A 16,643-nucleotide genomic window follows, 5' to 3' on the forward strand; every position below is an offset into this window, starting at 1 on the left:
AAGGGAATTAGTCTAGGAGTTGTAAAAATGATACAATGCATTAAAAGGACCAGGAGAGAGGTGCACTGCTTTGGTATGAGAGATTCAGAGTAGATTCTGCTTCAGGTAGAGCTTCAAAGAGATTGGGACCACTTACCAGAGGTTGAGAATCGAGAACTGAAATTACTTTCTCTGTCTACTTCCCTCGTTCAGAAGTTTGTAGCTACAGGAACAGTCAGCGTGCTTAAGGTGATGGCCATGGAATGGGATATGGAAAGCTGGGTTAGGGAAATTCAGGACTCCAATAACAAATTAAACACAGAGTCCTGTTAGGCAACCCCAGTTACACTAATTGAGAAGACCTGTGGAAATGGGAGTTCTGTTCCCCAGAAAATGGCTGCAAAATTAAAGACATGTAGGAAACTTACTGTACCAAAAGACCCTTGCAGTGGCTCTGGAAAGTGCTGGGAAATGGGAGTCATGAAGATACAGGTGATAGCTCAGAAGTACAGAGCTCTTGGGAGTTTGGGACCTATGTCAACTGTAATCACTGGCCTGTGCAATGGAGGTGGGCTATTGGATCAGATGATGGGGGGCTACGTTGAGCAATGGCTCCAGTGATTAGGAGCAATTACCTATGCCCTTCCTGTATCAGCTGGTAACGCAACAGGACATCCTGTTGATCAAGGAGTGACCTATATGTGCTGAGGTGCATACTGGAAAGCTACTATATGATCAGAAGCACAGCCAAGGGTAATGCTAAGAGTCCAGTGTTATGCTTGACATCAAAAGAAAGATCAAGAGGGAGTTCCGCATGCTCCCATCTTACATGCTGGTACTTATAGAAGCTCCTGAAAAAAAAGAAGGAGGATATGGTAGAGTGGGACAGAAAACCCTTCTGAGATCTAGGACTGCAAGTTAAGGAATTGTGAGCACAGGGGAAAGGTCAGAGCTCAGTTAATGTTACAGGATGTGGGGCAAGGGAAACAAAGCTGTTCGGTGCATCTTACTCCCTGAATAGGGAAAATGACCATGCTGTGTCAAATTAATATTGTTCATGACATGTTTTGGTTCTGGATGAATTCATACTGCTGTTGAAGCCCTGGTTCATTCCTCAAAGGAGTTGCTTTTTGCTTGTAGAATCATTTGCTTGTATACGGAGGTATAGAGAATAACTTTTAACTGTTACGATGTTCATGATTATATGTTGTACAGTAACAAGACATGAAGTTTGTAACAAGAATATATTCAGATATTTATAGTGACACTTAAAATTGAATTTGGAGGGATGGAGTGCAGAGTTCATAATATAAGTGACTTGCAGTTAAAGGAGAATTGCCGTTTGTGGGAGGAGTGGGTCTGGGGGCTGTGGAGAGGCTGCCAAAGGAGAAATGACAGGCAGAGGATCCCCAATAACTAAACAAGACAAGCAGAGGATGCTGACTAGGATACTGTCAGGGTTACCACAAGACCACTGTCATCCATGTTGTCCTAGTGTGACACACCCACCAGATGGGTGAAAAGGACAGGATGTCCCCAGATCACCTTAGAGATTAGTGGGATTAGTGCCTACGAGGGCTTGGGACTCATCACAGCATGCCAGGAAGACTATTTTGGGATTGCAAAAAATTTCCTGAGATGTGTTTGGAGGGGGGACCAAAGGCAAGGCAAGAAAGGAATGAAGGTGAATTGGGGACAAGCAAGCATGGGGAAAGAGGAAAAGCAGATAAAAGAGGTTGGTAATGTGTAAACTGGTGGTCAGTATGCTTAACTGGTAATGTCCTCCTGTGCCTGATCACCACAGTCTGTCCTGTCTTCTTATTAAGCTCCATTTCTAACTGTTTTCCTGTGTGAGGGACTCTCTATTCTGCATGCAAGTGTATGGAGAACCTGCAACTGGAGAGGGAGCTATGGGTCATAGGGGATCATGTGTCTGGGGTGCCAGCAATAGGACAGGCTGGAGCACGTTTGTGCGTATGTATGTCAGTATGTGTAATGACTAGTCTTCAAGTGTTTTGCAGAGAAAATAATGGAAATACTTCTGTATATATACAAAAACAGATGGCCCCTTATCAAAAAGCATCCCAGGAACTGTTTAGAATTTAGTGTTTTCAGTGTTGTTTATTTACTTTCATGCATCCAGATGTTTTGAAGCATCTTTCGTTTAGTTCCAGATAAGGCATACACTTGGTTGGGATGGACTTAATCTCACCAAAATTTAGCTGCACAGGCATAATTCTGAAATACAGGCTACCTCAGGGGTAATGAAAAGACAAGTTATTACAGAATTCAATTAATTCAACTTTTCCTTAGAGCATTGCTTCATCAAACACAGGGAGCATCAGGCATTTCCTTTGACCAAGTGGTGGTCTTGTCTTTTGCTGTTACCTGCATAAAGGTAAAGGGCTAATTTAATTTTAGCATTTTGGGGGAATATGAGGTAATAAAAATCTCTTGAAAAATCCTGCTGTAGCATTCATGCTGTAATGTGTAAATCTCACCTACATCCAGATGTCTGCAATATGAAGAGGTACCACTGAGCTACTCATCAATTAGCCCAAGAAAGGTGATCATTGGCCTGTGTGTACAAGGCCATGGGTTGCTGGATGACTATTGCTCTTCTTCTGTAGGAGGGTGTAGACCTACAGTTTACATTTGCAGAAACATGTTCCTGAATATTTTTGTCTCTTCACCTTTCCCACCCCCCTCCAATACAGTCCATCTCCAGCCTCTTCCTATCTGATTCTGAAATTTATTTCCTCCAGGTCCTTAAGTTCCCTCTCCTCCCAACCCCAGGCTGGTCATAAGTATGTCCAGGGTGCTAGCAACACTCAGTTTAGCTCCCCAGCCTCTTCCAAACTGTGTGACTCTTGTTTGTCCAATGGTTACACTAATCTGTAGTGCTCTAATTTATATTTTCTTCAGTTTAATCCACAGTTGCAATCCCCTCACCCAAATCTCCCATTCCCTCTCAGTGGGTCCTGTAGTGTCCTCTCTTGCTGCTAACATGCTCTCATTGTTGCTCATATGCATGCTCTAAGCACATACATAGTGGCTGAGGCACTCATTTCCCTCTTGGAGGAGTTGTAGCAATGCAACTCATATACAGGGTAGCTGAGGAAAGTATAGGAAGCTTCTGGATAGCAAAATGTTCCTCATCACACAGCACTGAACCTCCACCCAACAGAAAAGAGCTGCCACCTCCCTGGTTCATGCCCCACCCCTCCCAAATTATAGAAGTAGCTTTGAATCGTGAAACAGATGTAGAAATATGGTGTGAGATTTACTTCGCCTAAATTTAGGTGTCAAAAATACTGTTGTCTATATATCACCAATTGTTTTAAGTTTTTATTAGACTAAGTGGAAATTAGTCAATGCATGCCAGGGACTTTTTTCCCCCATTATTAATTAAAATTATTTAATCATTTTGTTTAGACTGATAGATCTTGACTTTTTTCTCATATAAAGTTAAAATTTCTCCAAATCTGTGTGCCAAAATCCATTCTTTTTGTACAGTGGTAGAGAATATCAGACTGTTCCATCAATATAACATCATAAAGTAATCTTTACTTACAATTATTTAATCTTAACGACACCAGAGTTCAGAGCAGCTCCAACCTCATCAATCTTATTGGCAATAAACTGGCCAAATTAATGGAGAGGAAAGCAAAGAATACAATGAAGAGAAAGAACTCACAGTCAGAAGTAAACTCTTCCAGCCCCTACACCAGTCAGACTCCCACTGGTATATATGATTGTAATATGACTCACAAGTTTGGCTCTATTCAATTTAAATGATGAAACTCTAGGTAGTTCAAACTCTAATCATTACCCTCCTCCGGGTGTGAATGCACACATACATACATTCACAAAAACAATATTTTGTTGAATAACTCTTACACTAAAGGATTACATATTACAGTTTCCTGGATCACAATTGTGCTAATAAGGGTGAGTAATTTTGCGAGACTCTTCTCATCCTTACTGTTCTATCTATTATACTGTATAATTTGATTTCATTAATATTGAACTGCAATGGACAATTTTACTTCAAAAGAGGAGAATAATTTTACTGCGTTTAGCCTCGGTAAGTGTTGGGATTCATCTAAACTGATGCTACTTGTCTAATTGCTTTTTAGGTCTTAACTAAATCCATATTCCTGGGAGAAATAAACTCCTCCAAAGACTGATTTTATTCATCCTAGAAAAGAAATCTAGGACTGTTAGGCTTGTATCATCCTCTGCAGACCTGTATCTCTGTTCAATGATCATAAGGAAGTGTAATGACTAGATCACTAGTACATATTGGCATCATGAGTATCTGAAGATAACAGATAAAAGCTAGCCTCAGGGCCTAAATTTCAGTCTGGATTTTGGATTGCTAATATTCTTTTCACATGAGCCTGAGACTGAAATACGGATCAATGAAACCAAATACTCAGGTAAATCTCAAGCCACAATTACTTTTCCATACTCTTTTTGTTACTGTATTGGGTCTGGCTGAGATGGACCCATAGCAGCCCTCATAATGCTGTGCTTTGTATTAGTAGCTAGAAAGGTGTTGATAACACACCAGTGTTTTGGCTTCTGCTCAGAAGTGCTCTCACAGCGTCAAGACTGTCTCTCCAACATTTTCCTCCCTTCACGAGTAGGCTGGTGGTGGGCAAGATCTTGGGATGGGACATAGACAGGACTGCTGACCCAATCTGACCAGAGGGATATTCCATACCATATGATGTTGGCTCAGCAATAAAAGCTAAAAGAAAGAAGGAGGAAGGGGCAACATTCATTATTTACATTTGTCGTCTGGAGCAACAGTTACATGTACTGAAGCCCTGCTTCCCAGGAAGTGGCTGGACATTGCCTGCTGATGGGAAATAGAGAATAAAATCTTTGTTTGCTTTTTTTTGCTTCTGCACACAGCCTTTGCTTTTGCCTTCCCCCCCCCCCAATTAAACTGCCTTTATCTTGACCCACAAGGGGGTTTTGGTTTTTTTCCATCTCATTTTCTCCCCACCTGTCATGCTGAGGAGGGGAGTGATAGAGCGCCTTGGTGGCACCTGGCATCCAGCCAAGGTCAAACTCACCACAGTTATGCACTGAAGGTAAATGGAAAGTCTGAATTTTTAGAAGGGAACGAGAAAGCAAAACTAAACATGTAATTGCTGTGTTAGTGCTGGTTGGGATGTAAGACCCAAAAGGAGCATTTAGAAATGTTCATTTGCTCAAGGAACTTTAGGCATACCTAACATTGTTTTCTGTAACAGACCCAGCTAGCTGTGGACAGGACATGGAGTGCAAGCCTGCCTCTGATTATTCTTGTTATTTGTTATTTAATTTTGTCTAGGCATTGCCATGGAAAGGGAAAATTGGACAATAGTCACTGAGTTTGTCTTTCTGACATTCACTAGCTGGTCAAATCTACAGATAGTGTTTTTCACATTGTTTCTTATCATTTATCTCCTCTCACTTGTGGGCAATGTTCTTTTTCTCATCATCATTTTAGTTGATTCACATCTTCACAGTGCCAGGTAGTCCTTCATTAGCAACCTCTCACTAGTGGAAGCCTGGTACACAACAGTCACAGTACCTAAAATGTTAGCCAACTTCTTGATGGGGAAGCGCACCATCTCTGCTTCAAGCTGCATTGCTCAATATTACTTCTCTTTTGCTGCCACTGAACTGTTCCTCCTTAGTCATGGCATATGACTGTTACCTGGCCATCTGTAAACCATTACATTACTCCACTATCATGAACCCAAAGACCCACCAAAATTTAGCCATGATCTTTTGGTTGTCAGGATTCACCTGCCCTGTTTTTCCTTCCACCTTTTTCTCCAGGTTTTCTTTCTGCACTAACAAAATCAACCATTTCTTCTGTGATGCTCATCAGCTCTTCTGACTTTCATGCAGTGACATGTACAGCATACAAATCATGGGCTATACTTTCAGCACTGTCATTATAATGTCCTTTTCATCATGACTTCTTAGCTCCAAATCATCATGAACATCCTGAAGGTAACATCAGGTGCTGCACACAAAAAGACATTTTCTACCTGTGCCTCACATCTCTCTGTGGTCAATATCTATTTGGGACTCTTACCTTTATGAATGTCTGCCCTGAAGTGAAATATGAGTCTGATATCAATAAAGTGGTAGCTGGTTTTTATTCAGTAATTACACCATTGCTGAATCCAGTAATATACACACTAAGGAAAAAGGATGTGAAACTGGCCATAATAAAAACTTTCTTAAGAAATAAACGTTAAGTTTTGGAATTTTCAACCTCTTTTCTCAAATGCTTGGTGTATCTGTGCTGTGTAGGGATTAAAGCATATATGTTAGAGTTTGAAGTAAAAATTTTGTCTCCTGTTTTGGTTGGGATAAAACGCAAGCAATGGTTTAGACCACTCACCTATACATGCATGCATCTGCATCTGGAAAAGGTATTCAAGTCACCCAAAGTCTGGCATCTAGTTTAATACTATGTGAATTAGCTGATGTATTTTGTAAGTTAAGTGCTTTTGCTTTATCACTTTTCAGGTGAGTTGTATTGGGTTTGCATGGCAAGATTTTGGTAGTGGGGGAGGGGCTACAGGGGTGGCGTCTGTGAGAAGCTACTAGAAGCTTCCCCTGTGTCTGATAGAGCTAATGCCAGCCGGCTTCAGGATGGACCTGCTGCTGGCCAAGGCCAAGCCCATCAGTGATGGTGGTAGCGCCTCTGTGACAACAGATTTAAGAAAGGTGGGGAAAAAAAAAACAATCCAGCACAAACTGCAGCCAGAGAGAGAGGAGTGAGAATATGTGAGAGGAACAACTCTGCAGACACCAAGGTCAGTGAAGAAGGAAGGGGAGGATGTGCTCCAGGTGCCGGAGCAGAGATTCCCCTGCAGCTCATGGTGAAGACCACGGTGAAGACCATGGTGAGGCAGGCTGTCCCCTGCAGCCCATGGAGGTTAACAGTGCAGCAGATATCCACCTGCAGCCCATGGAGGACCCCATGCTGGAGCAGGTGGATGCAATCAAAGGAGGCTCTGAACCCATGGGAAGCCCACACTGGAGCACGCTCCTGGCAGAACCTGTGGACCCATGAAAAAAGAGAGGAGCCCATGCTGGAACATGTTTTCTGGCAGGACTTGTGACCCCATGGGGGACCCATGCTGGAGCAGTCTGCTCCTGAAGGACTGCACTCTATGCAAGGGACCCACACTGGAGCAGTTCGTGAAGAACTGTAGCCTGTGGGAAGGACTCACATTAGAGAAGTTCATGGAGGACTGTCTCCCATGGGAGGGACCCCACGCTGGAGCAGGGGAAGAGTGTGAGGAGTCCTCCCCTGAGGAGGAAGGAGCAACAGGGGCGATGTGTGATGAGTGTGGCCAGCAGAAGCAGGGAGGTGATTGTCCCCCTGTACTCAGCACTGGTGAGGCCGCATCTGGAATACTGTGTCCAGTTTTGGGCCCCTCAGTACAAGAAGGACATTGAGGTGCTGGAGCAAGTCCAGAGAAGGGCAACAAAGCTGCTGAAGGGTCTGGAGCACAGGCCTTCTGAGGAACAGATGAGGGAACTAGAATTGTTTAGTCTGAGAAGAGGAGGCTGAGGGGAGACCTTATCACTCTCTACAACTACCTGAAAGGAGGTTGTAGTGAGGTGGGTGTTGGGCTCTTCTCCCAAGTAACAAGTGATAGGATGAGTGGAAATGGGCTCCAGCTGCGTCAGGGGAGGTTTAGATTGGATATTAAGAAAAATTTCTTCACGGATAGAGTGGTCAAGCTTTGGAACAGGGTGCCCAGAGAGGTGGTGGAGTCACCATCCCTAGAAGCGTTCAAAAAACATGTAGACGTAACACTTCGGGACATGGTTTAGTGGGCATGGTGGTGTTGGGTTGATGGTTGGACTGATGATCTTAGGGATCCTTTCCAACCTTAGTAATTCCTAGTTTTACTTTCATTTTAAATAATCCAGCCACCAAGCCAGGAAACATGTAATTATTACTCTACCCTTAATTGTTTTAGTAGCGGATTTTGTAGTGTTAGGCTAATGGTTGGACTTGATGATCTTAACGGTCTTTTCCAACCTAAACGATTCTATGATTCTATGATACAAAGCTGGGAGTAGTGTTGATAGACCAGATGGGTATGCTGTCATTCAGGGAGACCTCAAAAGGCTGGAGAAATGGGCAGAGGAACCTCATGAAGTTCAGTAAAGGGCAATGCCAAGTCCTGCACCTGGAATACCCAGTGCTGCAGTACAGGCTGGGGACCAACTGGCTTCACAGAATGATCTTGGGGTCTTTGTGGTTTAGTAGGTTTCACCAGATCCAGTTGCCCAGGACTCTGTCCAGTCATGTTTTGAATGTCTTTGCAGAGGGAGACAACACAATCTCTCTGGAAAACTTGTTCCATTATTTGAGCATTATTTGAATAAAGAAGTATTATTCTTTTGTTTATATAGAATTTAATGGTTCTTAATTTGTGCCCATTGCCTCTTTTCCTTTCATGAGCATCACTGACAACAGCCTCGCTCTGTCTTTTTCATTCTCTCCCCTCAGGGGTTTATACACATTGATAAGATTCCCTCTGAGCCTTCTCTTCTCCTGGCTAAACAATCCCAGCTCTCTCGGCCTTTCCTTGTAGGAAAGATGCTCCAGTCTCTTAATCACCTTTGTGGCTCTTTAATGGACTCTCTCCAGTATGTCCATCTCTCTCTTTTCTACTGAGGAGCCTAGAACTGGACACAGTACTCCAGGTGTGGCCTCACCATCGAATAAAGGGGAAGGATCACATTCCTCAACTGGCTGGAAATACTTTGCCTGATGCAACCCATGATACCATTGGCTTTCTTTACAGTAAGGGCACATTGCTGACTCTTGTTCAACTTGGTGTCCACCAGGAATTCAAAGTATTTCTCTGCAGCACAGGAAAGTTTTTTGAGAATGTCTAAGTAGGGATTTAATGGATTTTCAAATAGCATCACATACATGGCTTTAAAGGGGTGTTTTCAGTCCTGGAGTGCCATTTTCTAATATTCAAGGAGAACCAGCTGCAGGAGAATGAGGTTTCCTTTATGTTCGAAGTCATAGCAGTCAGCACCATGAAGGCTCTGCTGACTGTATTCACAAGACTTCCTTTGAACATCATGGGGTAACAACCAGACATGCAGACGCCCCCATGGAACACATGTAAATGTTTTAGCCAGCTAGCTGGAGCTGTTCTACTTTCAGTAACAATTCAGTTGCCCAAACTGAATGTATGTAATGCACTGAAATTCTCTCTAGACTCCATTAAGCTTCTTGGGGTGGCATTCAAATACCCAAACACAGCTGATCAGTGCTACTTAAGATGCCATAGAGTGACATAGGAGCTGGCAGATATGCACTGGATGTAAGTGAGACCCAAAACTTTCTGAATTGGCTGCTGGTGGTCAGGTAGGGTATGCCTGGGGCTCTGAAAGTGTACTTTATGCCTATGTGTAAGTAATTGAGCACTGAAGTTAGGGAAGACAAATTCCTCACTGCCTGCCATCTCCAGATACCTAAAAGTGGTCTGTTTCCCAGGTTGTCATCTTAGCTCCTTCTACAGTCTGAGGATAAATCACATTTAGAGTTTAGTTCATGTTTTTGATAGATTTAGAGACTTATATGTTCCATTCTGACAGTTCCATTGCCTCTTTGCTAAAATGCTGACAAATCTTCATGGAATCAGTTTCCACATATCCTCACGTTATATAAATGGTTCAAGAGTAGCAGAAGACACACACACACACACACACACACACACACTCCGTCCCCCCAAGAAATGTAAAATGAACAACAAGATAAAAAGACAAAAACCACAAACAAACAAACAAACAAACCAAACCCAGAACAAGCCTGTCTTTATCAGTCCTCCACCCCTATCTCTGTCTTGATAGGTTGGAGTGTTCCATTTTCTCAGAGATAGAGGGCACAAACTCCTGGAAGTAGCTTCTACCTTTTAAATAAACCAGTCTCAAAAAGGGAGTGATAGTAAGCCTAATTACTCTCAGATGCATAGAGAGGCTTACTGAAATTCAGTCTTTTATTCTTAAATATAGGAGTGCATTGGAACAGCTAATTGAGGATCTCTGCTGCTGCATTCTTATGTGGAGAGTCCTGCTTTCATTCATGTCGTGGTTTAGCCCCAGCCAGCAACTAAGCACCATGCAGCTACTTGCTCACTCCCCCTACCCCGATGGGATGGGGGAGAGAATCGGAGGAGTAAGAGAGAGAAACACTCCTGGGGTGAGATAAGAACAGTTTAATAATTGAAATAAAGTAAAACAGTAATGATAATAGTAACAGTATAATAATGATAATAACAATAATAATATACAAAGCAAGTGATGCACAATGCAATAGCTCACCACCCGCCGACCGATACCCAGACAGTTTCCGAGCAGCAATCGCTGCTCCCCAGCCAACCCCCCCTCCCAGTTTCTATACTGAGCATGATGCCATATGGTATGGAATAGCCCTTTGGTCAGTTGGGATCAACTATTCTGGCTGTGCCCCCTCCCAGTTTCTTGTGCACCTGGCAGAGCATGGGAAGCTGAAAAGTCCTTGACTAGCATAAGCAGTACTCAGCAACAACTAAAAACATCAGCGTGTTATCAACATTCTTCTACTAAATCCAAAACACAGCACTATGCCTGCTACTAGGAAGAAAATTAACTCTATCCCAGCCAAAACCAGGACAATTCAGTAAAATATAGTTAGGTCCTAGCAGGAGGATGCCTAATGCAACTTTCCACCTCTTGTGGAGGCTTGGAACCTGCTGTTTATCCTTCTGAATAGTCCATAACCAATGACAACCAGTCTTTCCTAGGAAATAAGACTACCTACAATAACATATCCTTTACTGAGGTCTGTTAGTGCCAAGTGCTGAAGAAAATAAAGACACAAACAAACAGAACAACTGCATTTACACTTACTAGCCGAGAAGAGGGTAAATTAGCACTTAATTTCCCTTTAAGTAAAAATATACAGTTGAAATTAATTTTTCTGTCTTTTCTGCCCTGCAGCTCACCTTTGGCACAATGCCTAGAGAACACAATACCCCTATCCCCCCCTGTACACTGTACCATAACAGCGAAGGTATTACAGGTTTCAATCCCCCCAGCTTGAAAACATTGAGAATTCATCTCTCTTTCAGTCTTGACTGTTTCCCAAGTGTTACTTAAATAAGGTCATGACTACCCCTCCCTCTGCTTCTAATGTCTAATTGTAGTTCTAACAACTGCATTTTCTGTAGCTTTTTTCTGTAAAGTTTTTTTATATGTTTCTGTCATATTCTATGGATGCAGTTTAGATTGGCTGTTCCATGGCCTTTTGAATAGGGTATATCACCAGAGAGAAAAGGACACACTATTTTGTTAGGCCCTGATCCTAAATTAGGAATTTAAAGTAGGACAGATGACCTATTCTCAAGAAGTACGTGTTTCTCTTCATTATCTGGAGAAAAAGGACAGCTAGCTAAATGCAGATGTCTTTACTGCATTTTTCTAAAATTAGGAATGTTGCAAAGGTGCAGAAGGCCTTGAATAAGGGCAGTATGAGAGATTAGGAGAGTAGGGAATTGTCTTTTCCACACATGTCACTCAGGGCAGGAGGAAGATCATAAAGATTCAAGTGGCCTACTCCTCCTGGGGCAGATGATGTTGTAACAGCAGGTAGGTCACCCCTGCACCATCCCTGCCCTGAGAAGGGCAAGGGCAACCCATTTCCACTGAGCACAGTCCAAGACCAACCTCCAGCACACTGCAGGTACCTCTGCCACCTACCCAAGTATGCAAGAAGTTCTCAATAGTGTCTGAGCAAAGAGTTCTCACACACACACGTCCACACAAATGTACACACATGCACACTCAGAGGCTATTGGAGATCTTGTTGTTTTGAGGAGCTTCTCAGTCCTCAGAATGTCCTGGCAGAAGTTTGGGACTGGAGATGACTGACAGAGTCCATCATTATAAGATGGTGGTTGTACCATCTGGACTGCAAAAGAAGGCAGCTCATAGAAATGCACTCATGCTTGTCTCTAGTATTTGTCCCTAAAAGGCAAAAGACAAAACTCAGTGGAGGTGACTCCCATAAAAGGTTTTGATTTCTTGCTAATTATGATAATTTTTCTGTTTAAGCAAATTCACCAAATAACATATTTTGCTCCCACTCGCCCTTGGAAGACTAAATGATGAGTCTTGGTCTCTGCAGTCTGCTGAAAGAGAAGGAAGATGCCCATGTGCTGTACTAAAACATGAGGCACAAGAACCTTGGAAAATCCGTCCCAGGTTCTCTGCATTACCAGGTGAAATGGCACATACAGGTTGATGCCACACTTTCATACATGCACTTATGGACCTAGAACATTCATTGGTCATGTAGGAGACTGCATTCAGTTTCCTACTCTCTCAGACAAAACTAGAGCTGATTTCCTCCCCCCCTTCCAAATGACGGAAGATAAATGACTCCAAGGTCTCAGCGTCATTTATCTGTGAGTGTTTGTAGGAGGCTCTCCTCCAAAAAGTTTTATTCATGGCAAAAAGAACTAGTAACAGAGAGATGTAAAATGCAAATGACACTATGGCCCAGGTGACAAGATACCCATCCAAGACACAATGCAGTCTCTGCTACAGTGACGGTATTGTATGAAATTTCATCTTTTTTTTTCTTGGAAACAAAGATTGAAACCTCATTTTCCATCAGACGATGCAAGATGGTTTTTCATGAATCTGAAGTAGTAAGATTCATATACACTCATACGGGACAGAAGAAACACAAAATCTCTAAGTACAGTTTGAGATAAATCTGTTTTCCAAGTGTTTCAAGTTATCAGGGTGTTTAAAAAAAGTCAAGCATAAAAGAAACAAAAAAATCCAAGTATACAGATGAAAAGAAAGATTCCTTTCAAGCAGAATAAGTTTAAGTCTTCCTCAGCTCAGCTATAATTTTGATTAGTACTCCTTTCACTTCTTTATTTCTCAGGCTGTAAATCAGGGGGTTTAATGTGGGAATTATGGTTGTATACATGAGAGCTAGGACTTTCTTAGTGTCTTGTGAATTGCTGGATTTTGGCCGTAAGTAAATCAAGGTCCCACTTGCATAATAGAGTGTTACAACAGTAAGGTGTGAGGAACAGGTGGAGAAGGCCTTATGTCTGCCCTCTGCAGAGGAAATCTTCAGGATGCTGGAGATGATGCAGGCATAGGATACCAGGATGAGACAAAATGGTATAAAGATGACCAGCACTGTGGCTGTAATGATCTGCTTTTCATACGAAGAGGTGTCAGTGCAGGAGAGCATGATGAGTGGGGGAATATCACAGAAGAAGTAGTTAATCTTCTTGGGCCCACAAAATGGCAATGTGAACACCCAAGCTGTCTGCACCACAGACACAACATTACCACTGCAGCATGACAGCAGAACCAAGGAAAGACAAACTCTGCTGTTCATGATGATTGCATATCTAAGGGGGTTGCATATGGCCACATAACGGTCATAGGCCATGGCTGCCAAAATGTAGCATTCAGTGGCTGCTAAGAAAATCACACAGTAGAGCTGTGTGGCACAGCCCATGTAGGAAATGCTCCTGTCCTCCGACAGGAAGTTTACCAGCATCTTGGGAACAACGATCGATGCTGTGGAAATATCCAGGAAGGACAGGACCCGGAGGAAGAAGTACATGGGCATGCGGAGGGTGGGATGCACTGTGACCATGAAGATGAGAAGGTTCCCAATGATGGTGATGGTGTAAATTAAACAGAATGTGAAGAACAGCAAGTGCTGCAGTTCTGGGTGGTTGGACAATCCAGAGAGGACAAACTTGGCCAGCAGAGTGTGGTTTCCTGGTTCTGGTCCCTCTGTTGGCTTCATCTGGGAGGACTCAAATGTACAGACTGCCAGAAGGGTACTTACTGCACCAAGATCACCGTGCTTCAGCCAGTTATTCAAGTGAGGAGTCTCTTGGGAATGCCTGGAGAGCCACTGGATTGAAGGGTGCAACTCTAGAGGTGGCTTAGCTGAACAAAGTAAGAAGGCAATGGCTGTGCGTGCTGAAAGTGCAAGATGTTAGTGCTCCCTAACTTTCATAGTTTGGGATAGTGACCAAATGTACAACTATGAGGAGCTGGTATTAAAGGGCTGGCTCCATTATGGGTGAGGGGTTGATTGTCGAAAACGTGTGCTCCCCCCAGATGTCAGGTCTGTGGGCCCGACTGGTTCCATAGGTGCTTTCTGCACTGAAGGGAAAGCTCAGCTGACAACCAGAACCCCCACAGTCCAAAGAAAGTAAAATGAAACCAAAACAAAGCAAAGCCAAATACCCTTTGCCTATAGACAGGCAAAAGAAGAAGGAATAATTAGAGGGAAAGATACCCATAGAGAACACTAAGAAAGTGCAGAGGGTGAAGCTCAGTACTATCTGCTTTAGTCACACCGCCTCATTACCCTGATGAGTGTTGCTGTGTGTGCGATGCCGATGGGATATTCATGCAGCGCTGTGCCAGCCGTGGCAGCTTTGTGTTTTCTTACTGCCCAGAATGGGAAACTGATGTGCAGAAAGAGAGAAGAAATTAGCCTGCCACAGAGGAGAAAGTGGTTGTTAATTCTGCATTCTTCAGACTCGTCATCTCTTACCAAAGAGGCAACCAACCACTGGACTACACTAGTAAATCTCAAAGCACAGAATGCATTTTGGCAGCAGAAATGTATCCATATATGGGGACAGAGGGGGGAAGTACCATTTCCACTGTACACACATGGACCTGGTCAACAGACCACAGCATGTAGAGAATGACACATCATCAAAGCAAGAGCAGTGCCTACAACTATATCATGATTCAGTCACTCCTCATACTGACTCCATCTAATTTCTCCTTCTGCTATAACTTTACTCATACAAGATGCCTTTTTGTCAGTGGGGTTTTCTAACACCAGCATGAAAGTGAAAGCTGTGGATCTGGAGCCACAGATGATTTTAGCTTACAAGCACAACAAAGAAACTCCTAACATTTTCAGGCATTTAAAGGTCTCATGTATTTAAAAAGAATCATTCTGGTTTTGACTGTTTCCATTAACACAGAAATGAAAGAACACTGTTATTTGAAGCTCCAGATTTTGAGAGATACCTCATTATAACCTATGCATAGCAGAATAGAGAAGGACATCAAAAATATCTAGCAGTTTGTAATGGCACACATTCACACTAGTTTTCTTAACTTGTTAGATCCATGTAGCTGAAGTAGAATCTACCTAATTCTGCTTTTCGATCCCTTATGAAAGTTTTAGACTATTGCTTTGGTCATTAACTATTAATTAAAGCTAATAAAACTCACAACAGTAATTGTTTTACTGATAGGTTAGTGTTTTATTCCCTAATGTAGAACACCTCTCAGAAACAACTCTCACTTTGCATAATTCTTGTCTAGTGACTATGAGGACTTTTAGGTTTTGGTCTTAGTTCTTCCTTGGATTTGCTTTATGTATTCACAATAAGCATTTTGAAGTAAGGGTCCTACCTTCAGCAGTTCTGCCATCCAGTGCCTCCAAAATGGATCATACAGATTTCACTAGAATTTCCTTTATTTTCTTACATTAGGGACAGTGTTGGGCTGATGGCTCCTACAGTCAGCTTACATTGCAGATTTTAAATTGTATTTTAAATGCAGATGCTCTCCTGCCACAGATTGAATAAGCTGTGATATTACTACATGATATATTCCATAGAATGTCAGGAATATTTTCTCTGAAGCGTTGCAAATGGAATTTACCTGCCCTTCACATAGATATCATAAATGCCAGTTGCCAAAGACTAGCCTCACAGAGAAGAAGAAAAGGAATTTGTTAAAGTTGTTTCAATTTAGTTGAAACTGTAGCAGAACCAGGTAGTTTCACGGAACAGGGACAATGAAACTACATCATTCACAAGCATTTTGACTTGCAAGTACATAAGAACCTACATCACCATCTGCATGCTAGTTCAATCATGAGATTGCTTCTGCAGTGCAGTTATGTAGTGCCTTTTAAAAACAATCGCAAAAAAGAAAATTTTTTTCTTCAGAAATTACTCTAGTTATTGAGGATGTAGAGAGCCACAAGCTGGGCTTTAGTGCTATCCCAGGGTGCCTGGGAGTCTCAGACACCTTTAGCATTATTAAAACATGTCAAGAGGAGCTGCAGACTCCAGCAGCCCTGTCCCAGGACCCTCCTGCTCAGCCACTGGAGCCCAGCCCAGGGCCTAGGGACTCAGGGATGCAGCTGCTGCTATCTCGTTTGCAGGTTCAACCAGTACTAAAGTGAAGCATGTATCCCTGAGACTCACAGGACACAGGCACACAAAGACATGTACAGACATGCAAAGGACATTGACATGGCCAGCCACACAGACTGTCACAGACAATACATACAGGACTCATATCACACATGAGCGCAGCCAGCCATGTCCCCTTCTCCTTTGGGGTTGGCAGAGACAGGAGGTCACTAGTGCAGGCACACACATAACACCCCCAGGATTCAAAAGCACATGCATGTTCATGGGCCCCCTCTCTCTGTCCAGTACACCTACCCAGATCCTGGCCCTCTGAGCTGCCCCACAGGTCCCCTACTCACCAGCTGGTCCAGCTTGATGCACTAAACATGCAGCACTCACACACTTGTC

General features: G+C 42.9%; 1 protein-coding gene and 1 pseudogene across 1 annotated transcript; one reads left to right on the forward strand and one right to left on the reverse strand.

The window, feature by feature from the left end:
• Positions 1-5,334: 5,334 nt before the first annotated feature.
• Positions 5,335-6,248, forward strand: LOC142595305 (olfactory receptor 11L1-like; annotated as a pseudogene).
• Positions 6,249-12,910: 6,662 nt separating this feature from the next.
• LOC104026463 (olfactory receptor 10A7) lies at positions 12,911-13,909 on the reverse strand. The gene has a single exon (XM_009479821.2). It carries the CDS (start codon positions 13,859-13,861, stop codon positions 12,911-12,913), a length of 951 nt encoding a protein of 316 aa, XP_009478096.2. The 5' UTR covers positions 13,862-13,909.
• Positions 13,910-16,643: the final 2,734 nt, after the last annotated feature.

This window comes from Pelecanus crispus, chromosome 18, assembly GCF_030463565.1.
Source record: "Pelecanus crispus isolate bPelCri1 chromosome 18, bPelCri1.pri, whole genome shotgun sequence".
Taxonomy (NCBI): domain Eukaryota; kingdom Metazoa; phylum Chordata; class Aves; order Pelecaniformes; family Pelecanidae; genus Pelecanus; species Pelecanus crispus.

What these genes read in the sequence shown, in the direction of transcription:
- LOC104026463 (XM_009479821.2), bottom strand. Translation starts at nt 13,861, where the DNA reads ATGAAGCCAACAGAGGGACCAGAACCAGGAAACCACACTCTGCTGGCC.